This window comes from Geotrypetes seraphini, chromosome 7 (genome assembly GCF_902459505.1).
Source record: "Geotrypetes seraphini chromosome 7, aGeoSer1.1, whole genome shotgun sequence".
Lineage (NCBI taxonomy): Eukaryota > Metazoa > Chordata > Amphibia > Gymnophiona > Dermophiidae > Geotrypetes > Geotrypetes seraphini.
In genome coordinates, this window is record NC_047090.1 from 171319041 (window position 1) to 171346138 (window position 27098).

At 41.2% G+C, this 27098-nt stretch overlaps 1 protein-coding gene across 1 annotated transcript in view; it reads left to right on the forward strand.

Annotated features, from left to right (window-relative positions):
- The window catches only part of DICER1 (dicer 1, ribonuclease III), a 179844-nt gene that overhangs the window by 62687 nt on the left and 90059 nt on the right, over positions 1-27098 (forward strand). The window contains exons 8-16 of the mRNA XM_033953270.1: positions 3081-3249; positions 6577-7049; positions 9253-9385; positions 14080-14322; positions 14430-14581; positions 16516-16648; positions 17411-17486; positions 19156-19295; positions 21461-21640. Of these exons, the coding sequence (XP_033809161.1) occupies positions 3081-3249; positions 6577-7049; positions 9253-9385; positions 14080-14322; positions 14430-14581; positions 16516-16648; positions 17411-17486; positions 19156-19295; positions 21461-21640 (1699 nt within the window). The remainder of the gene's footprint in view (positions 1-3080; positions 3250-6576; positions 7050-9252; positions 9386-14079; positions 14323-14429; positions 14582-16515; positions 16649-17410; positions 17487-19155; positions 19296-21460; positions 21641-27098) is intronic.

A 27098-nucleotide genomic window follows, 5' to 3' on the forward strand; every position in this document is an offset into this window, starting at 1 on the left:
GAGCCGGCCCGAAGATGCCACGTTGATCGCACCGTGGACCGGCGGCTGAAGAACGCTGTCTTGGGCCTGATGGACGTGCCAGCCCTGTGGACCGGCAGAAAATTTCTGTGGACCGGCACCGGTCCACGGACCGGCATTTGAAGAACACTGTACTAACTGATAAGCACAGGAATTCCTACTGTCCGTCAGCAGACTTGCCTCCTCACAATAAAATAAAGAATATTTTTTTTGCCTGTGGTTAGCATGCACCATTTTCAAACTTACTGCACGATACCTTACTGCAGACATAGGAAAACTCACACCCCATTCTCATACCCCCCAATTAAGGAGGTCAAACGGAAAAAACTATATGATGGCCTCCTGGCCACTCAAGCAGCCAAACTAGACAACCAAATCGCCAATCTACTGACGGCATCCCTCGACTACAAGACTTTTAGAAAAGAAATAAAGACCAACCTCTTCAAGAAAACTCTGAAAAAAGAAATAATACCGCAAGTCTCAAACTCCACCTCTCACTAAAGCCAACTACCCCAAACAAATAACCTTACCCATTTCTCACTCTTTTTGAAAATGACCAATTTTTTTTTTTTTTTGTAAGTTCTTGTTGTAATACATCTTGGATAATTCTTTTGTAATCCGCCTTGAACTGCAAGGTAAGGGTGGAATAGAAATCCCTAATGTAATGTAATACCTGAACACCTCCTGCAATAAGCCATTTTAAATTGCAGTAAGCACGCACTAATGCTTACCATCCTATTTGTAAATGGATTTAATTTTCTACAGCGTATGACAGAGGAAACAAAACTGTAGAGTAAATTGTTGAAGCAAGAACGTCTAAAAGGAATGCGATGGGACTTTTGCCCATTATATGTAAAATTTCAGAATCTTGTACAATATTTTTTTTTTAAACCACATTAAAAATAGAAATGTTGTCGAAGAAGATTAATTTCAAAATATTTAAAAAGTTTGAACTTAAAAAATAATAGTAATCAAAGTGCTCATATCATAGAGAGGCTGCTAGGGTCATTGGCGCTGATTATAAACTGGATGTCTTCATAGCACTTCAGTAGACACATACTAGAGAGAATCAAAATAAACTATTTCAGGTCCCGACATGGATCAAGTTTTGCTGTAGCTTCTTTCCTTGCATTGATAGTACTCTGTACTACAGGCAGTCCCAGGGTTAAGAACGAGTTAATGTTTTTAAAGCTGTTCTTAAGCTGGATTTGTGTGTAACTCAACTATCCCTACCAGTGTTCCCACTATGGTACAGCATGCACAACCACACAATGTTCTTAATGTGACCGTGCATCATTCCTGAATCTGCTGCAGGAGAAGTGGAAATACTGGTCATTGAAATCAAATGAAGCTGGGACAGTGTTCTTAAGTATGAGTCATACTTAAGTTGGTTGTTTTAACTTGGGAACTGCCTGCATATCTACAATTTACAAAATGTAACAGTCTAAATCTTGAGAAACCCAAAAAACACTGTGGAGAGAGAATGTTCCTGAATTGGACTTTATTAAAAACTATATATAGATCCCAAGCCCTCCTGCTGAAAGCGCCCACCCCCCCCCATCGACTACCAGCAGGAGGGAGCTCAAGCCCTCCTGCCGAAGGTGCACCCCCCTCCCCGAATACAGGCAGGAGGGAGCCCAAGCTGTCCTGCTGGAAGACCAACCACACCCCCACTGAATGCCTGAACGCGCCCCCCTCCCCCAACAAACCTGAAAGTTAGCCGGCTGGGACTTCTGTCAGGTTGGCAGGCCCGCCATCCTTGGAATGGCAGGCCTGCCCCTTCCCAGTGCATTGTGGGATTCACCAGGAAGGGGCCTAAGGCCTGATTGGCACAGGCACCTAAAGCCCGCCCATAGGAGGGATTGGGTAGTGCTGGGGGGGTGCGTTCAGTTGGTCCAGGGGGGTGGTTGGTCTTCTGGCAAGAGGGCTTTGGCTCCATCCTGCTGGTATTCGGAGGGGGGGGGGCGGCACCTTCAGCAGGAGAGCTTGGGATCCCTTCTGTCGGTTTACAGCAGTTTGGGGGATGCCGGCAGTAGAGATTGGGCAAATCTCCTGCCGTGATGGGGGGGGGTGGGGGACAGTTACAAGATTCTGTAACCGGCATTTTTGACAGATGCCGGTTACAGAATCCTGGTTTGGGACTTGGATGATTTTTTTGGTTGGGATTGTGTTGTAGGGATAGATGTAGCAGCAGTATGGGTGAGTAGATTGCTTAATGTGGAGATAGGCCATTCTCAAAAAAACCCTTTCATTTTGGACTTTTTTTTTTTTTTTTTTTGAGTATGGACATTTCCCTTCTGCCTACTTTAAGTGTCTAGTGACTTAGGCCAAAAGGGGACTTAGATGTTTTTTTTATTATGCCCCTCCGAATCTTCATTTCAAATCGATTGGAATATTTCAGACTTAGGGAATAAATTTGGGAAAGCAGAATATGGTATCAGTGGTGGTTTGAAAGTATTCTATACAAAGCAGTTTTAATGTTTAGACTGAAAAACTCAGCCACTTCTTTATAAAGTTTGTTTAAACATAGTCAAAGACTAAACAAGTGAAGGCTATAGATTAAAGATGCCAGGATTGGTGACATGAGAGTATTTTAAAAGGGCAGGCAGCATCTTATCAGAATCAGTTGCCCATGGATGGAGCATAATTTAAAAAAAAAAAAAATAGTAAATGGAAAATTTCTGCCACAGTAATGAGTTAGGAAAATGAATAGAGGGCTAATATGCTATGAGTGTAAGATTGGTTGCATTGACTTATTGGCCTGTAATGGGCAATGAAAAGTTTTGAGATATGCAACTATTTTATTTAAAATGTGTATATTATGTTATACTGTACTTGAAACTGAACTCTTTTGGGTTCAGCATGCTATGATTAAGGCTATGTTTCCATAGAAAAGATTCCCTATGGTTTGCTTTACATATATAAAAAGCAGAATACAATATTCAGCATTTCTGTCTGGGATGAGCAAAAAATGCTGGAGAGGTCTGAGTAAAGCAGTCTCTCAACATGTTAAATATGGGATAATGTTGCGTCTAACAAAAGTGTTTGTTTTACTTGGAAAGGTATTCTTCCCAGCCTTGTGAGATAGTAGTGGACTGTGGCCCATATGTGGATAAGAGTGGGTTGTATGAAACACTGCTAAAAGAATTGGATGATGCACTTAATTTTCTAAATGACTGCAACATACCTACACATTCTAAGGAAAGAGATTCTACCTTAATTTCAAAACAGGTAAGAACAAAGTCATTCACTAATGCCAACAATAAAAGGAATTTCTTTTTTTTTGTACATTTTTGCTGCTTTTTTTGTTTTAATAAATGTCTACGTCAGATTTCAAAGGCACATAACCAATATTGAACACTATTGTCTCAATGATCAAAACCAGTGGTGAGTGTCTTTAAAAATACATATTTATTACCAGTATATGGATGGATAGATGGCACTGAATATATGGAAAGCACTTACTTCTGACAGCAATATGTAGCGCTAGGCAGTATAACTTAGGAAAGTTGTTTTGCTGTATGGATAGTGACTGAATATCGCCTCTATACATATAGTTAAGCGGAACCCCTTATTCTGGATAGTACCAAAGTGTCATAAAGGGAATTTTGAGTGGCTGCTAAATGTATATTTCTTTCAAGAATTGGCACATGGGATCTTAAATTTACAGTGAATATGAAAAATCAAAAACTTGCCTGTCATCAGTATCTTCAAACTTTTGATACAGCATAATACAGTAAACACTTGAGTTATGATATTTAAAGGGGGGGAGTGATGTCATGGCTGCTTGAGGCAGAAGCTCAGTCGGGGCCAAGTATTTAAGTAAGCTTTTGCAGTAGTGCCGGTCAATAGCGCTTTCCCAAAAGTGGTCACTGAGTGCTCTAGGATGTCTACCCACAAGAAGCTGGAAAAATTTAAGTATGTGGCAGAATCAGGGGACCGTGCAAAGTAAGAATCGTCAGCAAGCGCCACTGAGTAGAATAAAATGGTGCCGGATGGGGAAGACTCTGCGGCTCAGGAGGTTACTAAAAGCAAATCTATGCTTTGGTTCAAAGAATTGAAGCAGGACATTTTGGGAGTCTGACAGGATGTTCAAGCTGAGTGCGCCAGATTTAAAGACAGAGCTTGTGTCGGAGGAGGTGCAGGCGATGAGATGGACCATTGACAGGAGGCAGCATCCTTGGAACCTATGCAGGAACAAATTGAAGACCTTGAAAATAGATCCTGCTGGTGTAATTTGTGGTTCAGGGGAATCCCTGAACTGGCAGCTTACAAAGACTTCTGTGGTGAAGGAGATTTTTGCAGATATAATAAGAGCTGAACTGGGCTTTCCATGGTATGATGTCACTATCTTAAGGGCACACTAGGGCTTTGCTCAAATGAGAGAGGGAACCCCCGAGGTATTGTGTGCTTTGGAGACTACCTCACTAAAGAGTAGGTCCTTCGTAAAGCCAGGCAGAAAAACAGATTGTATGAAAGAAAGTTAAGTTATCCATCCTTCTCAAGAGATGCTCTTTCCAGGAGGTCACTCAATATCTGAGAGAAGGTAGATATAAATATTGTTGGATGCTCCCTTTTGCCCTATGGTTAACGGTTAATGGGAGGTCATGCAAGGTTAAAACTGCTGAAAAAGTCTGAGCCCTGCTTAAAGACCTGGGATACAATAATCTGCCGTCTTCACCAAGATGGTCCTGGGATGATCCAGAACCTCCCAGGGACTCCACGTGGCAGTTGGTGGTGGGAGGCTGCAAAAAATCTTCCAGATCTGTGAATTGAACTGAGGGCCATGGACGCATCTTTTTTTGGACACTTGCTATGACTTGTTGGTAATCTCGTAAGGCAAATGTTATTCTGTATCGCAGATTTTGTGATTGTGCATTGGGCGGGGGGTCTTCCAGACTATTGGAGTCTTCCAGAGTATTATGAGGCTCCTTAGGGAGGTATTTCTTTTCTTGGCTTCTCACTTCTCCCTCAGTCCTCCCTTGGGTGTATGAGGTTTTTCTGTTTTTAATTTGGGTGTGTGAGCTGTTGAGCACTTGGAAATTAGGATGATTGGGGTTTGCGTATGATTGGACTAGTGTGCGTGTTAGAATAATATTGCCGAGGGTCATTTCGATGTGCTTGACTCTTCCTATTGGGATAGCTGATCTGGGAGGGGAATTATCAGCGTTAAACTGAATTGGAAAGTTGGGAGAAGGGGTGATGATGGAAGACTGAAGAATGTTTTACTGAACAAGATACTGGGGAATAGAACATTGAGGGTGGGTTCTTGGAATGTTAACGAATTGAATGAATCAGGGAATCGTGGTAGGGTCTTTAGGGAGTTATCGAGGCTTTAGTGGGATATCATGTTGCAGGAAACCCATCTATGTAAGAGAGATGCTTATTGCTAAAGCATAAAATCTTTGAAGAGTTAGTGGTGCATCAACATCAGGGTTCCACTTGTACTAGTGAGCTTGGAATAGTCTGAAGATTAAAGGGGTGGGAGATGGGTGGCTGTGAATCCTTTGCATTCAGAACATTGGGAAAATATGTGGATTGCCTTGGGGAGGGTACCTAGACCCCCTTAAAATTTTATAGATATATCAGAGGCCTGGATGTCATTAAACCTCTCTTTATTAACAAGTGGAAGCAAGATTTGGGTGTAATTTTCACAGTACAGGAATGGTCTAGGATCCTTTTTTGGAAGTTCAGAAAGCCCTTTGTCTGTTTCTAGGGCATGGTCAGGTGGTTCACCCCTGCAAGCGTGTTGATGGTTTCTTTTTAACTACTTTACAGGACTAGATGAGAAATTCATAGTATCCAGCTGCAATATGTAATTTAGAATTTAATTACAGATACCCTAGCAATCTGGTTCCTATATTTCTGTGTGCATTTGATTTTGAAAAACAAAATTCTAATTTGATTTCCTTTGTAGTACAAAGGCAGTATCCTCTCTGTGGCTGCAAATCCCATGACATAGAAAAGAGGCATTGAATATGACACAGAAAATGGCCATTAGACCCCTCTAATCTCCCCGCTTTCATCCTAACTAATCTCTAGCTTCTCTTACCTATTTCTTCAAAACTAGGAATCCTCTGTATTTATCCTATGTTTCCTTTTTAAATTCTGTTGTTCTTGTTTCTTCCTTCCCCGGCAAAGGGGCTGTTCATGCATCTGATATTTTTTTTTCTGTGATTGTTTTCTGATATTGCTTCTGTGGATGGCCCCTTGAAGCCTTAACCCATTTGGAGATACTGCCCTCAAGAGAAAACACAAGTACTATGTAGAGTATGAACCTCACAAATTTGGGGCTCCTTTTACTAAGGTGCAATAGCGTTTTTAGCGTTTGCTAACCCTGTACGACCCACCAAAAACTAACGCCAGCTCAATGGTGGCATTAGCGTCTAGCACACGCGCTAAAACCACTAGCGCAGCTTAGTAAAAGGAGCCCTTGATGTGTAGCAAAGGGCATTGTCTATTTGTGTGACTAGGATGAGTATAGCTCATGTCCTTGTACCGCGACACCTCTCTTATTAATTCCCCAGATTAACTGATGCTGAATTTCATGTGTTCTAGATCCTGTCAGACTGTCGCGCAGTGCTGATGGTTCTGGGCCCTTGGTGTACAGATAAAGTGGCTGGGATGATGGTGAGAGAACTCCAGAAGTACATCAAACACGAGCAAGATGAGTTGCACAGGAAATTTTTACTTCTTACAGACACTTTTCTAAGGAAAATACATGCACTTTGCGAAGAGCACTTCTCACCTGCCTCATTGGACTTAAAATTTGTAACCCCCAAAGTCATAAAACTGCTTGAAATCTTGCGCAAGTACAAACCATATGAACGACAACAGTTTGAAAGCATTGAGTGGTATAATAATAGGAATCAAGATAATTACGTCTCATGGAGCGATTCTGAAGATGACGACGAAGAAGAAGAAATTGAGGAAAAAGAGAAGCCTGAGACAAATTTCCCTTCCCCTTTCACTAATATTCTGTGCGGGATTGTATTTGTGGAGAGAAGATACACAGCGGTAGTTCTGAACAGGTAAAGCGCATTAAAAATAGTTACAAAACGTCACATCTGAAGACTGCAACTTAGTTCTCTTGAAAGCTCATGGAGGTCATTTTTTTGGATACTCTTTAACACAGGGGTGTCAGAGTCCCTCCTCGAGGGCTGCAATCCAGGCGGGTTTTCAGGATTTCCTCAATGAATATGCATGAGATCTATTTGCATGCACTGCTTTCATTGTATGCTAATAGATCTCATGCATATTCATTGGGGAAATCCTGACAACCCGACTGGATTACGGCCCTCGAGGAGGGACTTTGACACCCCTGCTTTAACAGGTCCAACAAAGGTAATACTACTGAAAAGAATTTGGTTTTCCCTAGGGCTAGTAAAATGTAAGATGATGGTTTTCCAAGTGCAGTGCTCTTAATACCTTTCCCACCTCAGCCAAAAGGTCTTGCATAGAAATTAACCTGGTTCATAGACCAAATATACATGGTGGCTATTGGAAATAGATTTAGTAGGGGTGCTAGAGAACCAGTTAGCATGAAATTTCTACTTCCTCTTCGATCATATTCCTATTCCAGTCTGTAGATGTAATTTTTGCTAGTTTCTCCAGTATCATATTGAGATAATTTACAGTCATGGGATTATGAAATGTTCTTTATGCTGTACTTAAATATTTGTATGTCTCCCATTTTCATGACAAAAATATTTCAGGACAAGCTGAATATCTGAAATATATCCGCACAAAAATGATATTCATCCACTATCTTAATATCAGAAATTATATGCCACGTTTCTTTAAATGGACAAAAAGACCTCAGTGCTTCTCAGGAACATACCTGGGAAACTTTCTATGGCAAGTACTCAGTTGCCACAGAGAAATACATCCTTGGTCTCAGACAAAACTCCGTTATATGTCTTACATTAATCACTATTACACACCTTTAAAGTGATCACTATTAGAACTTTTACAGTAGATATTCCATATATTTCAAAAAGTAAGAAACGAGCACTTATCTCATTATCTTCTGATATTGAAAAAAATCACCGCAGTATGCAGTTGAAACCAAGTGCAGGTCTACCGCACTCTGGAAGCTAATTTGAATTTCCTTTATAGATTTCTCTTAGCTATCCCGACAGGCCCTGTTTCGCGCATTTGCTGCATCAGGGGAATATTTTAGATTAAGAGCTACCGCTTCTTGTGGAGAGAATCATTGAAGCGGTAGCTCTTAATCTAAAATATTCCCCTGATGCAGCAAATGTGCGAAACAGGGCCTGTCGTGTTATGCTCTTCTAAATTTCTTCTCATCTTTGATACTTTTGTCTGTGACTAAACTGCTTTCTAGACATTTTAAATTTTTGTTCACACTTTATTATAGCTTTTATAGCCACTTCCTGTAAGTATTCTGCAGTATGTGCATTTCCTTAGGTATCAATTATTTCTGCAAAAAGACATTCCCCCCCCCCCTTCTTCTGTTATACAAGTACATACAACAAGATCATTTTGGGGAGGGTATGTCTTGGGCAGAGTATGCGCACCCTAACCAGATAACAAGAGTTAATGCGGGAGCAATTGACACCCCTAGTGCTGCAGCTTTAATGTTTTACAGGAACTGCGTTAATGAAACAACATGAGCACATGATCTGCAAATTAAAAAAAAGTTTTAAAAAAACCCTAAAAACTGTTGCATTAAATCTGGGCTTAGTGCATGGGATAGTCTTGTATTAAAACATTATTAAACTCAGATTTTACTGCTCCTTTGTGAAAAGGCACCTAAACTACCACGATTTTGGGAGTGTGCTTTTGAACTGAAAAGTATGCACCCTTTATAAAAAAAAATTACCTTTCACACTATCCTTTATGTTGACTTTGCATCTCTTTACCCCGTCCAGGCCATGGAAGGGACCTACCTAGGAATTAAGCCAGGAGCTTCCCATGTGGCAGTATGTAATGCTACCAGGGCAGTTTGAGAGGTTACTTTTGAGATGTGCCATTCACTTTATATACTGCAGTTTCTAAGAACAAATGTAGGAATCCTTAGAACCTTTGTGTCCTTCAGCTGGTAGATATGGATTTTCCCCTTAAGGAAAAAGGCTCAGAACATCTGTGTATGTTCTTGCTAAAAACACTGATTTCTTAATTTCCATTTGTAATGCAAGCTCAGCAAATCCAAGATTTTCTTTCATTTGCAGTGTTAAGTTTGAATTTTGAAACGTATGTTTGTATTCTTAGATTAATAAAAGAGATTGGCAAACAAGACCCAGAACTGGCTTACATCAGTAGCAACTTTATAACTGGACATGGCATTGGAAAGAATCAGCCACGTAATAAGCAGATGGAAGTGGAATTCAGAAAGCAGGAAGAGGTAACTTAAGTGAAAATAACACCCCTTCCAGATTCTTAAATGTCCCACCTACCCCAGCACCTCTTAATAGAGCTGGAAATTTATTGCTACTGTCAATTCTTCTAAAATGCCTAAAGAATGTCTGTCTGTCTGAAGCTGCTTTGTATCCAACAGTTATAATCAGAACAAGAAAATGAGTGGGTATTTTTTTCCCCCCAGTTTTAATGTGCCAACTTACTACTTGTTGCTTTCCGAGAATAGGAGAGCAATGGTACAGAATTATTAGGGCTGGTTTGTTTGTTTTTTTTCCAATCCAAATATTTTATTAAGTTTTGGGAAAATAAATTAACAGAAAAAATTCTCACAATAAAGTATCAAGATTGGAAGCATCAAAAAATACACTCTGGCGCCTCTTATTTTTATTTCTTGTAACACGCTACACACCACATCAGATTTTGCTGTTGAATACTGTATACTGTATTTACCTATAAAGTTATTCTAATTATTCCTTTCAGACATGACCAGTTTGGGCTAATTATAAAAAGACAGAACCATTCAAAGAACAACTTAAATTGTAGCAAATCTTTCTCTTCACTTTCTTAAAACAAGTGATACTGACAGGAACAAGCCTCAGAAAGTGGAGCAATTTATCTCATACTGGAATTTGACAACATCCTGCACCGATAAAAAATAGAAAAGACAAAAAAAAAAAAGTTAAAGAAATTTAATGAAATATTAAAATATTAAAATACTAAAATTTGATGAATTGTTTAAAAGTCAAGTTAAATTAATTACTTTCTTATTAATATCTTCTTATTTAATTTAACCTGACTTTTAAACAATTCATCAAATTTTAGTATTTTAATATTTTAATATTTCATTAAATTTCTTTAACTTTTTTTTTTTTTTGTCTTTTCTATTTTTTATCGGTGCAGGATGTTGTCAAATTCCAGTATGAGATAAATTGCTCCGCTTTCTGAGGCTTGTTCCTGTCAGTATCACTTGTTTTAAGAAAGTGAAGAGAAAGATTTGCTACAATTTAAGTTGTTCTTTGAATGGTTCTGCCTTTTTATATTTAACTATTTAATTAACCATTTAGTTCTATAGATTGATTGTTGTATTACAGCAGTTTGGGCTAATGCCATTAAGAGAGGGGACTTCATCAAAGGGCGCTACTGCATTAGCGTACGCTGATTAGCGCATGTCAAATGCTAAAGATGCTCACTGTATTCTTATGGGCATCTTTAGTGTTTAGCATGCGTTAACGCCCTTTGAATTCCCCCTAAAGATTAAAAAAAGCTTTCTGTTTTGCACAGTATTAAGACTAGTTACACAAAAAGAACAAAAAATTAACTATTTTAAATATGATTACTTTAAGTGCTTTTTAAAAATTGTATTTTTATTGCCAAACATAGATATGTGGAGGGGCATAATCGAAAGGAAAGTCTAAGTCCGTTTTCGTCCAAGTCGCAAGTCGTCCAAAGTAAAAAAAACAGCGTAGGACACATTTTCAAAAAATACGCCCAGAATTATTTTCCGTTTCGAAAATTGTCTAACTATACATCCTGCTGCTAAATCGTCCATCTTTATACCACATTTTTGTCCAACTTTTCATCCAAGGAAAAAACGCCTAGAAACAGACCTTTTGGATGTGGGAGGGGTCTACAAAGTGATGGACTGAACACCCAGACATGGCACCTAAATAGTGGGGTACCTTACAGGGGCACTGCTGTGAACTTCACAAAAAGGGTGCCATGTCTTCATTTCACTACAGCTCCCTTATAGGTCATGGTGAGCCCCCCAAACTACTTCCAGAATCTCCTAGACCCACCTATCTACCACCCCAATAGCCCTTATGGCTGCAGAAGCCACTTATAGGGCAGTACAAAAAGGGTTTTGGTTTTTTTAGGGGAGTGCACATGTTTAACCAGCAATACAGTGATTACAGTGGCTTATGGGCATGGGTCCTCCTCTCCATGGGTTCCTAACCCACCCCCAAGACGACCTAAGCTGCCTCTGTGCAGGTCGACTAGGCTTTCCTATGTCAGGCTGCCAGGTGATGATGGTCTGGAGGCTGAATTTTAAAGGTGTGATTATGATTTTATGGGGTTGGTGGGGGGTCTGTAGTTTGTGTCTGCAGCGCTTATCTGGTGGTTTTTTGTGACTTAGACCATGTTTTAAACGGTCTAAGTCACAACATCCAAGTTCGTCAATCCTATGCTGTATAACTTTCGGTTATACATGCAGTACAATTAAGTCTAAGCCTGCCCACGTCCTGCCCAAATCCCGCCCTCGACACTCCTCCTGAAACGCCCCGTTTAGCGATGGTCATTCAGCGGCACTGTGAAGGCCTAGGTCGTTTTTAAATGCGTCCAAAACCCGGTTTTATTATCGGCACTTGGACATTTTTGACTGATGATCGTCCAAGTGCCGGTTTTTGGACGTTTTTCTCTTTCGATTATGAGCCCCTTAATATTTTCACAATTATTTTAGAAGGATGTTTATCCATATATACAGGGACCAGTACCAACCATAATGGCCAACACTGTGTGTGTCTTTTAATGTATTGATGATACTAGTGAACAGCTTTTACTTTCCAGAAGTTAGCATTTTAATTTAATTCACATGAATGAACCTGGTGACCAATTACATAGCTTATTTCAGTTGGAATGTGGTTCTCAGTCACTGGACATTTGATAGCACCTAAGGACTGTTCCTAGTGATCTTGGGCAAGCCACTTAACCTCCCTGTCCCCTCAGGAACTGAATTTCCCCATCAAGTCCCTGCCCCAATCCTGTAAGCCCTGTCTTAACCACACAAGCAACGAACACTTATGATTTTAAATAATAATAATAATAATTTTATTTTTGTATACCGCAATACCACAAACAGTTCAGAGCGGTTTACAGTGTAAGAGACTGTACATATACAGCGAAGATACAATGTAAGGGAATGTACAAGTGTTTGAGGCTTGTGCAGATGAGGACAGAGCTTGCAGGGACAGGAAAAGAACTCGCCGGGACGGGGAAAAATTTGTCCCCGTGTCATTCTCTATCCTCTGGTGCAAATTTAGATTGTAAGTTCTCTGGAGACAAGGTAATGCCTACAGTACTGAAATATAACTCGCCTTGAGCTGCTTCTGCAAAACGTATGTGCTAAATCCAGACCCTCCATTTTGTGCCAGTGTTTTTATAGCGCTGCAGTATTTTGTAAGCGCTTCAAGGATGCTTTGAAACAGACTGTAGGTAACAAGGCTTTAATCTTATTTATAAATACACTGAAGAACGATCGAAGTGTCTTTTATAACCTGCTTGTTCTTTCAAAGTATGCCTGTTTGCTTTGAACTTGCATCACCCCCCATAGGCAGGCTATTTTATTTGCGGTAATGGTGTAGCAAAGTCACAGAATTCCATGAAGCATCACCGGTGCCATCCGCCATCCTCCCCATCCATTCTTCCACACCACATCTCTATTGGGCCTCTTAGGGCTAGATTCACTAAGCAAACTGATCGTGTACCAATTGGGTTGCAAAGGGTTCGCAAACTGATCTTGTATCAATCGGTTTGCGAGCTGTGAACTTCACAAAAAAAAGGGCTCGCAAACCGATTGGTACACGATCAGTTTGCGAACCCTTTGCAACCCGATTCCCTCTGACCTGATTCACTAACCTTCCGATCCTGATCCTTGCATGCAAAGCAGGAAGGGGAATCGGCATGCAAAGCAGGAAGGATGCAATTCACTAAACTTACCGACTGGCTGGCCGATCAAAAAACTAGCGACTAGTGAGGACCAGTCGCTTGTGCTAAAACCCTGCTCTGGCCGTCCTGCTCTCTGCCCCGATTCTCCTGCTCTGGCTGCCCTGCTCTTTGCTCTCTGCCCCAACTCTCCAGCCCTGCTCAGCCCCAACTTGCCTGCCCTTCCCCTCAGCTCGTGAAGTTAAAGAAAATAGTTAAGAAAAAGAAAAAACCGTGAACAAAGGACCACCAGCACATGCGCAGACCATCTACAGTCTAGGGAGATGGTTTGCGCATGCTCAAGGATCGCTCTCCAGTGATCCGTGTGGTTGTTGGGGGGGGGGGAGGGGCGTGCCAACAATCGTCCCCATTTGCATGCAGGCCTTTAGTGAATTCATTGGCCTGCATGCAATCGGGCACGGAAAGGAGGTTAGTGAATCTAGCCCTATGTGATTCAAATGTGCGTTTCATTTTCGTTGTTGTAAATTTTACTTTGAAACCTAGTGGCTGAACCCTATAGCTTTCTTATCGGTTGATATTCATCGTTATGCTTAGTGACTGAACTATATTTTATTATCGGTTGCTATGTGTACAGTCTCCCAGTGAAGAAGCACAGCAAAATCTGTTACTTTGGGAAAGTGTCACCCTGTTGTTCAAACAGTAAATCCATCCTTTCAGATCTTTTGGCTGTGACAACTGATAGTTAGATTTAGCATTACACTTGATTTTATTTGATTATTCTTTTCATACCAACAGACCGTGTGGGTACTACTTTACTTAAACATAGTAGCATAGTAAATGATGGCAGATAAAGACCTGAATGGTCCATCCAGTCTGCCCATTAGTTTAATTGCCTCTTTCCTTTCTTCTCCAGGTCAGAGAGACATACGCACAAATATGTGTAATGCTCATGTACTTGTAATAATACTAACAATTTCTAACGTTTTGTATCTGATGACTCATTATTACTTTATCTCATAGGTACTTAGAAAATTTCGAGCACATGAAACCAACTTACTTATTGCAACTAATATTGTGGAAGAGGGTGTTGACATACCAAAATGCAACTTGGTGGTCCATTTTGACCTCCCTATAGAATACCGCTCCTATGTGCAATCCAAAGGAAGAGCACGGGCTCCAATTTCAAATTACATCATGCTAGCTGATTCGGACAAAATCAAAAGTTTTGAAGAAGACCTGAAAACATATAAAGCGATTGAAAAAGTATGTATCAAAAATTGGCCTAGGTTATTGAATTTTCTGTATAGCTTATCACCAGAAGTCTGTCATACACATTTCGTTTTTCTCCAATTTTGTTTTAAAACATTAAGATCTTGAGAAACAAATGCTCGAAGTCCATTGATCCCAGTGAAACAGAAGCAGAACCCGTTGTGGAGGATGATGTTTACCCACCATATGTCCTAAGACCTGATGAAAATAGTCCAAGAGTTACAATTAATACTGCTATTGGACACATCAATAGGTAATCTCAGGTTTTCTATCATGGTGATTTTTGTAACAGAACTGCATTCCTATGCTAGGAATAGGGTCCCCCCCCCCCCCCCCCACCACCACCACCACCACCACCACAGGCTTGATGGAATATACAAGATAGTCAAGTATTTCACAATACCTCAAATATTGGGTCCTTAGGAGCAAGGTCTGTGGGTGCAAGGGAGTGGTGAGCATTCCCAATAATGAGTAATTTTGGGTGCCACAAAGGGGCGCACTTACTGGGGAATTCTATAAACTGTGCCTACAGTAGGCAACTGCTAGTTGTCTTAATTTCAGCTGCCTAGTGACGCCTAAGTTTGGGATCTGCTACAATTTTTATTTTTTTAATTGGCTTAATCGACATGGCAATTGACATGCTGGTTTTCAGCCAATCAAAACCACCCATTAATCAATCAATTTAACAGTTTGGTGTCAAACTCTTAGGATGCCTAGCAACGCCTAAGGATGCCTTTGTTTAAAAATAGGTATGATGTGCAGAGAATGCGTGTGGTTGACATAGGCGTTGCCAAATTAGGGGAGTGAAAAGCTGGCTTAGTGAAGCAGCGCCTCTGTTTAGGATGTCTAAGGGCTGGATTCATGAATCTGTCTGATCGGGCCCGATGAATTCTCGAAGCCCCAATATGCAGATGGGAGCGATCGGAGGAATGCCCCCATCCGCCTGCCCGGGCTTGAACGACTGGTCCTCAGCAATCGCTTATTTGTGATCGGCCAGCCCAGTCGGTGTTGCAGGGTTTTGGTTTGTGAATCACGTCCCTGCCTACTTTGCATGCCATTGCCCTCATTTGCATGCGCAGATCGGAGGATGGTCGATAGGTAAGTGAATCGAGCCGGAGGGAAATTTGCTTGTAAAGGGGTCGCAAACCGATCGGTACACGATCGGTTTGCTTTGTGAATCTAGCCCTATGTCTGCTCAGACACTGCTAGGCATGATTCTGTAAACAGTGCAGTTGTTTGGGTTTTTTTTAAATTGCAAATCGCGCCGTTTATAGAATCTGGCCCTTAGTACCAATTCTATAACAGCTTAAGGATGCTTCAGAGCCATTATGGAATACTAGCACAAAGCCACATCAGGGCACTCACTCCCTACAGAAAAAGGGCTCATATAGAATGGTTTGGATTCATACACACATAAAGTACACATAACTGCAAGATAACATTAGTTCTTTCCTAGGCATAGTTTGGGTAGAATAGGGTTGGAGTTGCCGTGTGCCTGTGTATTTATGGAATATACATACACATTTACTCCTTTGGAGCAGGTGTGAATTTGTGCAAGGGCATTTTTGTGCTGCAGGGGTCATTATATAATCTATTGTATAAAAACCTGAGTTATTTCTATAAAATATCTTCAGAATGCAGCCTCTCCAAAAATTGTGGTGACCAACTTCTGTGAATAGAAAAATGTAGCAGAGTAGTATGATGCGTATAGCAAACCTGGTAGGGTTTTGAATTAACTTATAGAAGAATTCAATATTGACAGCAAAATTTTCTTCATAGAGTATAGAATCCTGGTACAGAGTTTGTGTTTTAAAATGTGGCTTTGTGCAGACTGTCTAAGTACACATATTGAAATTGTTTGTATATTCTGTACCTTCTGTGGGCAGAGGTTAGAAAGTATGCCTGTTATATACGTCTACCTGTGCTCTTTTGCTGCCTTGACTTTTCACAAGTCCATATCTATACTTGCAGTGTGAAAATTTGCACGTACATCACTGCTTTGAGGAGTGCAGCTTTCATCCAAATCACTTCACCTGGACAAATCGCTAGTTAGCCATACAAATAACTTTCCAATAAATGGAGAGGAAAATGTTCAATCATTAATTTATAGAGCCACTTATTTACCTTTTCCAATCCTGTTTTTCTTCTTTGTTTATTATAACACTGGGTATTTTTCTTTCTTCACAGATACTGTGCTAGATTACCAAGTGATCCATTTACTCACCTGGCTCCCAAATGTAAAACTCAGCAGCTGCCTGATGGGACATTTTCCTCAACCCTCTATCTGCCTATTAACTCTCCTCTTCGAGCCCCGGTCCTTGTAAGTAGGCAATGAGAAGAAAAACAGCCATAGGCAGTAACTTGATTAACACAAGTTTGATTGTGAACACTTTGGGTATTTTATATGATTGCTTCTCTTCTGACCAGTTTTAATTTTGCTGTAGTAAAGGGATCAGTCAGTGAGTGCTGCTTTTGGTCAGCTGCCAGACCACCCTTAACTTACACACTAGAAGTCAACAAACAGGTCTTACCTCTGTGGGAGAAGACGGTGGCCCTGCAGATGCTATGGTGTGTGTTTCATTTTCCTTAGCACATGCAGTCTTTTAGGAATTCATTTTGGGATGATGGGTGAAAGCTTTAAATCAGGGGTGTTCAACCTGTGGCCCGAGAGCCGCATGCAGCCCCATGAAGCATTTTGTGTGGCCCCGGTCGAGGGCGATGCAGTGTTTTCCTCTGCTGCCCCTGGGTGTTTACTGTCTTGCCGGCTCCCTCTTCTGTCTTGCTGCAGCCAGCGTTTGCGCGGCCCCAGAAACATTTTTTTCAGCCAGTGCGGCCCAGGGAAACCAAAAGGTTGGACACCTCTGCTTTAAATTAAGAAAATTCATCAAGGGGGTTTTTTTTTTTTGTTCATTTGTTTTTAAAGAATTTTTTAGTTTTTTTTTTTAATGGAGGGGCTTTGCATCGAACTAAATATCGGTATTTTATGCAGTTGTTTTGGGCTTTAGCTCTATAATGTGAAGCAGTGAAACATTTGGATTTTTTTTGTGTCTCTGTGTTAAAAGGTTTACAACTCTGTTTCCAGGGTCCTCCAATGAGCTCTGCCACCCTAGCAGAAAGAGTAGTAGCCCTTATTTGCTGTGAAAAACTACACAAAATTGGTAAGAGTATTTGCAAAAAAGTGCCCTTGAATTCTCTCTAAAATAACAACTGCAAAGTAAAGAGAGAAATGATTTTGTCTTAACTGTTCCGTTTAATGTGTCTGTCTTTCTTTCATAAGATTTCTAACCTCAGGGGGTTATCTAGTAGCCATTTCGTTTCTTAACAAGTTTTTCTCAATTTTCTTTCTCAGATGCTAATGTTTGTTTTATTTTTGTTTTCTAATTTGAAACAAGAAAATTCTCAGCAATTTGCAGTTATCGCATAGGGGCCATTTTACTAGGCGCGTTAAGCTGTTAACAGGCGAATTTGCACGCATCAACAGCTACAGCAAAAGCACACTGTCAGTGCCGTGTTATGGAAAGGTAGCACATGTACTTTCACGCGTTAACTGCGTAATATAAGGGGTGGGGAGAATGTGGAGAGTGAGAAGGGACTTTGTTACAGTTGGTGAATAGTACTTACCGCACACTTTATATTACATTACATTGGTGTCTTTTATTCCGCCAATACCTTGCGGTTCTAGGCGGATTGCAAAAAGAGGTGTTCTGGCCATATCCAATAAGATTACAAGATGGCTATTTGGTTGGAATGTTTAGGGACTGGGGAAAGAATGAGGTGATTGAGTTTATCTTGATAAATTTCCTGAATAGCATGGTTTTTATTTCTCTTCTGAAGAGTAATTTGAAGAGGTGGCTGTCTAGTTTCGCTGCTTGCGTGGCCAGTAGCCCGTCGTGCATTTTGTTGCACTGTGTGCCTTTAATTGGGGGGGGGGGGGGTGAGTAAAGGGTGTCTGTGTTCTCCTTGGTCTGGATGAGTTGTTCCGAGTTAGGTGATTTTTCAATTAGGCTGGTCCATCACCATTTAGGGCTTTGAAAAGCATACAGTAGAAATTGAAAGAGTAAGGGAGGGTTAGCATGTTGCAGTAGTCTAGGAGTCCTAAGATTAGGGCCTGGACCAGAAGTCTGAATTGTGTTCATGACTGTTAAGGATTTCTGGACTTTTTTGTTAATTGGTAGTTACATGGTACAGCCTCTGTCTGTTATCACCCCTAGTAGTTTATTTCCAAGTTTGTTATGGTTAGGGTTGTTGGTGCAGGGCCATTGATTCTACAAATGACACCTAAAACATAGGTGTCTAGGAATGCGGCTGTCAGTCTTAAGTTAGGTGCCATTTATAGAATCGCGCCTAGCCGTGCCAAAAGCGGACTTATGTGCCGGTAGGCGTCTAAAACTTAGGTACACCCTATTTATACCAGGGTTTTCTAAACCTAAATACTGGCACCTAACTCCAAAACACGCCCATGATCCACCCCTAACCATAACTATTTTCTAGTAGGCACCTACCGATCTAGGCGCCTACCATCCAATTAATTTCATTTGAAAAGCGGAAGATATTTTTTTATTTTGGGAATAATTTTTTTTCATTTCTCTAAAATGCACAATTTGTCACTGTATTTCTGTAATTTCCGGTTAGAATTGTTTTTTTCTTTGTTCAGGGTAATATTATCTGGGATTTTATAGGCAAGAACTAGCCGGAGAATAATCAGTAAATTCTGAAAGCTATATTTCAGGATGGCTTGGACTAATTTAGTTTTTCTGAAGTAACAAGAGTTCTGTTTGTCTCTGTGTGGTGGTTTTTGTTTTGTTTTTTTTTTTTAATTTTAAATAGGTGAGCTTGATGATCACTTGATGCCAGTTGGCAAAGAAACCGTGAAGTACGAGGAGGAGCTTGATTTGCATGATGAGGAAGAAACTAGTGTGCCTGGGAGGCCAGGCTCCTCCAAGCGAAGGCAGTGCTATACCAAAGCCGTGAGTATCCTGCAACATCCAAGCGCTGTCTTTTGCATGCCCTTCTGACTTACTATATGGGACTAGGATGAGTAGACTTCATGGTACCCAAAAGATTCTGTGTTGGGTAAGGGTAACTGCAATATCAGCAGGAGCACCATTATACAGATCAGATCAGTACACTGCCGTGTTTCCCCGAAAATAAGACAGTGTCATATTAATTTTGGGCCCAAAAAACGCACTAGGTCTTATTTTCGGGGTAGATCTTATTTTTTTCATGTACAATGATCATCTCTCCCTTCCTCTCCTCCACCCCAATTCTTCCTCTTTTCTTTCTCTCCCCCACATGTGCAGCATCTTTTCTCCTCTCTCACCTATCCCTTGTGTCTTCTCTCTGCAGCATCTTTCTATCCCTCCCTCTCGCAGCAGAACCCTTGCCCAGCTTCCATCCCTCCCTTCCGTGCAGCTGCAGCAGAACCCTTGAGTAGCCCCACCCCCACCGTGCAGCCAAATCCCCGCTGCCCTCCCATCCGAACCCCACCGACTGTGAGACCTTCCGTGTGCCGCTTTGCTGATGACTCCAAAATTGTTTCAGTGCCATTCACACTCATTTAACTTTTTAGTTTTTTTTACTTTTCTTCAGGTCTCAGATTAGCCATTAGGTGCCATGCATTTCTATGGTCACCAATCAAACTTATAGCAATGGCTTCCTCATTAGCCCCATTATGTGTATTTTTTTCATGTTTTTTCTTATTTAAAGTGCTCAGTGCTATTCTTAATATCACAAATAACTTAATTCTTAATATCACAAATAACTTAATTCTTAAAAGTAATCTAACTTAATTGACTTATCTTAATTCAGTCTTGTCTCATAGTTTCATCGGGAAGGGACCTGTCATTCGACATGTCTCGCCTTCTGGCTGTCTCAAGAAAAGTCCCCCCTTTTCAGACTTAGTAGCACCATCTTGATCTACATACAGTTTATTACTTTTAAGAATTAAGTTATTTGCGATATTAAGAATAGCACTGAGCACTTTAAATAAGAAAAAACATGAAAAAAATACACATAATGGGGCTAATGAGGAAGCCATTGCCATAAGTTTGATTGGTGACCATAGAAATGCATGGCACCTAATGGCTAATCTGAGGCCTGAAGAAAAGTAAAAAAACTAAAAAGTTAAATGAGTGTGAATAGCATTGAAACAATTTTGGATTGATTATATTTTTAATGTCTTACATCTGACTGTGGGTGATACTGTAGCTTTGCTGATGACGACATCAGTGATGCAGCAGATGGAATGCCCCGGCGAGAGAAGGCCACGAAGCAGCCTATTTAGAGTGCTTCCGACGCTACTCTGTGGAGGGAGGTATGTAGGTCTTGTGGTCGTCGGGGTTCGGACAGGAGGGAGAGATGAAAAGATGAGGTGGGGGAAAGCGCTGCTGCAGGCGAATCCATGGAGTAGGGCTTATAGTAAGACCTACCCCGAAAATCATGCTAGGGCTTATTTTCAGAGTATGTCTTATTTGCGGGCAAACACAGTATTATGACAGGATGCTAAAGGATGTTTGATACAAAGAATACTGTTTATTATACTAGCATATATCTGTGAACTGTTCACCAAACCTGGCACAGGTATACTTTTCCCCTTCCTACTCCCAAGTACACACTCTTGTTCAAGTTCAATTTATTTGTTATATCGCAAATATAAAACCAAGGTTAAAATGTAAGCGATTTACAATAAAACATTATTTGAAAAAAAAAAAGAAGAAGGGGGAACAGAAAACAGAAACAACAGGATTCTGACTGAACAAACAAATTTGAAAACATGAGGAAAAGAAGGATTGGGTAGATTACAATAAAAATGGAGTGGGGAAAGGGAGGGAGTGAACAAGTGAGGTTGGGGTAAAAACACATTTAATTTCTGCCCCTCTTCCTGGCATACTTATTACCATGGGTCTTCTATTAGCCAAATTTTTCTGAGTGCCACACTTTTGCTTCCCTCATTAAACTGAGTATCATGGTGCCCTCTTAAGTTGACCAGAACAACATGCACACACCAGACAGCTTACACGCAGAGCAACATGCAACAGACAGCTTACATGTGTAAAGAGGTGTTAGTCTTTCTAAACTGGCTGTTGTAATAACTTTGTTATTGTGCTGTGCTGTTCTTTGCTTCTTTTCCTAGATTCCAGAATGCTTGCGGGCTAGCTATCCCAAGCCTGATCAGCCCTGTTACTTGTATGTAATAGGAATGGTGTTAAGCACTCCTCTGCCTGACGAGCTTAACTTCAGAAGACGGAAACTCTATCCTCCTGAAGATTCCACCAGATGCTTCGGAATCTTGACGGCCAAACCCATACCTCAGGTGCATTGCTGCCCTCTGTTTTCACCTGTTCTAGCTTATAAAATTATACTTCTGGTCTTCAAAACAAGTTATAGTCGGTCACCACCATACCTAGATAAATATCTAAAACCTTACTCATCAATATGTACACTTCGTCCTTTATAGCAAAACCTTTTAGTGATCCCATCAATTAGGCAAATTGTGTATTCATCCACTAGAGATCGTTCTTTTGCAGTCATTGTCCCCCCCAACCCTGGAATGCTCTTCCAAATTACATTCGAACAGAACACAATCTTGAACGCTTTAAAACATTATTAAAAAACTTCCTATTTCCAGATACATTTAATCAATGATTGGTAATATGGAGACCAGTCAAAAACAAGGAGTGCAAAATCAGCTTTTACACTTCTCCCTCTGTATTCGCTGTGATAGGGGATTAACAGACCCGTGAATACAGAAAAAACGTGAATAACTTTTTCCTATGTTGTTCGCTGTTTTCTAGTAAAAACTATCGTGAATGTGGTCAAACTGCGAATAACATGGTGGGAGAACTGGCCTGTTCCTGAAGGAGAGGCAAAACATGGTGAAGAAAGTGCTGGGAATCAGCAATTTTCTCCGTAAACGCTTGGAATCAGCGATTTCTCTATGCAAGCAGACGTAATTGGGGGGGAGGAGCCTGCAAACTAGAAACTGCGAATAATCGAAACCTTGAATGCTCAAACCGCGAATACGGAGGGAGAAGTGTAACTCTATATATCTCTTGACTTTCTCATCTTTACTATTCATATTGTAGTTCTAGCTTTACCTACTTAATTTTAATTGTGTTTTATTTAGTTTTCTAAGTAAACCACATAGATGTACTTCCATTGCAGTATATCAAGTGCTAAACTTGGATTAGCATCAACAGCAACTATAAAGCAGTGAGAGGGAGAAACTTCTTTTAAATCCTGCACTAGGCATTGATGCATGTACTCGCTTATCAAGGAGTCCAACTTGGGTATAAAATCTACTAATCAAAGGCTCTGTTAGAAAAAGCTTTGCACTCCACAGGAACATTTTTTTAAATTTTATTCACGGTATTTGATATGATGACACAGATTAATGGCACCTTATTAACAGATCTGTTGAAGCAGAAGCTTTCAAGGGCAAGTGCACCATCGGATGCTGTAAGCAGACGAGACAGATGCTAGGAATTATTAGGAAAGGGATGGTGAATAAGACTAACAATATTATAATGCCTCTGTATTGCATTCAGTTCTGGTCACCGTAAATCAAAAAAAGATATAGCAGAAGTAGAAACAATTCAGAGAAGAGCAACCAAAATGAGGGGAAGGAACTTCTCTCGTATAGGGAAAGGCTAAAGAGGTTATGGTTCTTCAAATTGGAAAAGAGATGGCTGATGGCTGAAATCTTCAAAACCTGGAGTGGTGTAGAATAGGTAAAAGTGAATCTTTGTAATTTTTGAAAGAGTAAAAAACAAAAACTAGAGGATACTCGGTGAAGTTACATGGAAATAAATATTGTTTCACTTAAAGAACTTGTTGCCAGGGGATATGGTAACAGCAGTTAGCATAGATGTAAAAAAGGTTTGGATAAGTTCCTAGAGGAAAAGTCCATAGTCTACTATGGAGACAGACATGGGGGAAGCCGCTGCTTGCCCTGGATGGGTAGCATAGAATATTGCTACTCTCTGGGATTCTATATGGAATGTTGCAACTACTTGAGTTTCTGCCAGGGGTTCATAGACAACCCCGCGAAAAGCAAAGGCGCGCGCCGACAACTGAGCGCAAGACGGAGGCGCGCGCCGAAGAAAATTACAGTTTTTAGGGGCTCCGACGGGGGGTTTTGTTGGGGAGCCCTCCCAGTTTACTTAATAGAGATCGCGCCAGTGTTGTGGGGGATTTGGGGGGTTGTAACCCTCCACGTTTTACTGTAAACTTAACTTTTTCCCTAAAAATAGGGAAAAAGTGAAGTTTTCAGTAAAATGTGGGGGGTTACAACCCCCCAAACACCTCACAACGCCCCCACAACGCGGCGCGATCTCTATTAAGTAAAGTGTGGGGGGTCCCCCCCATGATCCCCATCAGAGCCCTAAAAACAGTAATTTTCAGCGGCGCGCGCCTCCGCGCTGCGCTCAATTGTCTGCGCGTGCCTTTGTCCCGGCGCGCTTTTGACCTGACACTCTGCCAGGTGCTTGTGACCTGGATTGACCATTATTGGGAACAGGATACTAGGCTAGATGGACTATTGGTCTGACCCAGTATGACTATTCTTTATACTCAATGCATCTTATTCTGCACAAATGCTTCCTTAGGTTTAGTTTAGCAACATCTGTCCCTTTATAAACAACTTTTTTTTTTTTTTCAGCTGATCCATTCCGAGATAACTAAAATTTCAATCAATCTCAGTAAATAAGCAAGAATCAAAATGGGCAGAGTGCATTATAAAATATTTATATGGCATCTTGGATACTAGTGGGGGGGATCTTAAAACCAGGGCTGTGGAGTCAGTAGATAAATGTTCCGACTCCGACTCCTCAGTTTTTTGTACTTCAGACTCCGACTCCAGTACCCGAAATTTCCTCCGACTCCTCGACTCCGACTCCACAGCACTGGTTAATTTTCAGATCGTTAAAATGGAATGTCAGGTTGAGAGAAATGAGCATTTTCGACACCACCTTCTTTTTGCTTTTAATCAAGGTTCTAAGGCCGCAGAAGCTGCTCGCAACATTTGTGCTGTGTATATAGTGGGTGCTATAGCTCGTGATTGGTATGCCAAGTTCAAAAATGGAGTTGGTAGATAAATGTTCTGACTCCGACTCCTCAGTTTTTTGTACTTCTGACTCCGACTCCAGGTACCTGAAATTTCTTCCGACTCCTCAACTCCGACTCCACAGCCCTGCTTAAAACCATTTGCAATGCTGTCACTTGACATTTACGATATGCAGACTGTTTTTATTTATTTATTAATTTAATTTAATTTGGCATTTAGGGGGAAATTCTATAACTGGGCATTTCAAGGGTGGGCATTATGGGCCTGTTCTATAATGAGACCCTAGCTGCTTAGTTTTCAGTATAGAATACTAGCGTAACTTATTTTCAGCAAGCTAACATTTAGACGTCTGCACTACACCTGCCATAGAGTTGCATAACTGTAGGCACCTAAATGTATGTAAATGGGAGTTTCACCCATGCTCCGCCCCTCTGTTCTCCCTCTCTTGCAAATGTATGCTGTGCAAGATAGTCACATATTTACAGAATGGTGCTTACTATTATTCTAAATATTTGTGTGCTGTGCACAATGAGGGCTTGATTCTGCATAGGATGCCGATATCAGCAGCCACCTAAGAAGTGACCACCAATCGTGAGTCAATCACACTTTGGCGTCCTATTCAGAATCGTGTCTACACTCCCAAATAGATGCTTATAGAGACATGTACCAATGCTTGAGCCCGCCTAAAGCCACTTCCAGTCAAAACCACGCCCCGCCTTGGGCATGCATAAGCATGGGTACGCATCTCTGTAGACACGCTACAGAGGCCTACAATGTAGACATATTGCCTCTGAGACTTTTTTTTTTTTAAATGTGTGTTCCGATTGTCTGCTAGATGACGGTAGTACGCCTACTGCCACCTGCAATCGGGACGTGTGTTTAGAGAATTAAGCCCTGAGTATATATATATATGTTAGTGCCTAGTAATGTATAGAATTAACCTTTTATGGTCAACATACACCTGGTATCCTAGATTCTATGTGGATTCTAATACAAACAATAAAAACATACATGGGTATTATAGTAAAACCATTTCCAGGGTGCCGAATCTGACTGTTGGTTTGAGTGGCCAGTCTTTATGACCGGCTCCAGTGGAGATAGGAAAGGGGGGAACAGTGGTATTATACAAATGTAGATAATCTGGAGGCCTTAGAAAGGTTGTCTTTGGTCTGTGTTGGGCAGATTTATTCTCCTGAATCTATCCATTCATTACTTAAATTACATCTTTTCCCTTTGTCAAATTATATGGTTAAAACAACACTAACTTTGTACTGGAGAAAAGTATTTTAGCAGCTTTATACTGTAATTAGAGTCTAATTCTGCTGATAGTTATGTTGATTGAAGGAGGTAACATAGCCTCTGGCAGGACCTCATTTGGAGTGCTGTGCACAATTTTGGCTGTGAACAGGATGGAGTTAGCCTAGAGGGTGGCTCCTAAAATGGTTAGTGGTCTTTGTCATAAAACATATGGGGACATACTTAAAGATCTCAGTATGTTGACTTTGGAAGAAACAAAAAAGAAGGCAAGGTCCACAAAAAAAAATTCTTTAGCAACTCTCCAGACCAGCATAGGATTAATCTTACAAGTGAGCATATATCTCATCATGACCAGCAGGTGGAGACTGAGATAAAACTTTGGAACTGTACATATCATGTGACCCCTCCCTCTCAGTCTGCCAACTAGCCAAGCAGAACTAAGAACTATATAGAGAAAACAAACAAGACTTCGAACAGGAGTATCAACAAATAAGAACGACAAGAGAGGGGAGATATGACAAGAGACATTCAAATGCCTCAGTGGTTTAAATGTACAGGATGAGTGCCTATCACAGTTGAAAGAAAACTCTGGCATGAGAGGGGATGAAAGTGAAAGGTGGTGGACTCAAAATTAATCTAATTAAATATTTCCACAGAAAAGGCAATGGATGCATGAAATAGCCTCCAAGCAGAGGTAATGGAGAGGAGGACTGCATCAAAAGCCAAGAAAACTTGGGGCAAGCATAGAGAAATCTGTAAGGGAGAGGAAACAATTGTAGAGCTTAAGTACCGTATATACTCAAATATAAATCGATTCAAATATAAGTCGAGACTCCCATTTTCCCCCCCCAAAGGAGGGGGAAAAAAAAAAAAGGTTGATTCGAATATAAGACGGGCGGCTTAATATTCAACTGCCCTGCCAGGATCTGCACCCAGCGTCCCCTCCTTCCCTCCCCTGTCAGGTTCTGCACCCAACCCCCTCCCTGCCAGGCACCGCACCTAGCCCCCTTCCCTCCCCTGCTAGGTTCTCCACCCTGTCCCCCTCCCTACCATGGCCATTGTACCTCCTCTCTGCTGATATCCTGCATTCCGCTGCGCCTTCTGTATGACCTGCGTACCTGGCATCCCTGGTAGTCCAGAGGTGTAGCGAGCAGGTGCGAGCTTTCCACGCTTCTGCCCCGCTGCCGAGCTGGTCACTGCCCTGAGTTGTGGCAGTTCAGCTGTACCAAGCAGGAGCTCGCTTTGGGCGCTGCTGTTTGGTGCTGAGCAGCTTTCTGAATGGCTCCCATAAAGTCTCGTGAGATTCACCTCAGGCATTCAGAAAGCTGCTCAGCACCGAACAGCAGCACCCAAAGTGCGCTTCTGCTCTGTACAGCTGAAGCCAGAACTCACAGCAGTGATCAGCTTAGCAGTGGGGCAGGAGTACGGAAAGCTTGCTCTTGCCTGCTAT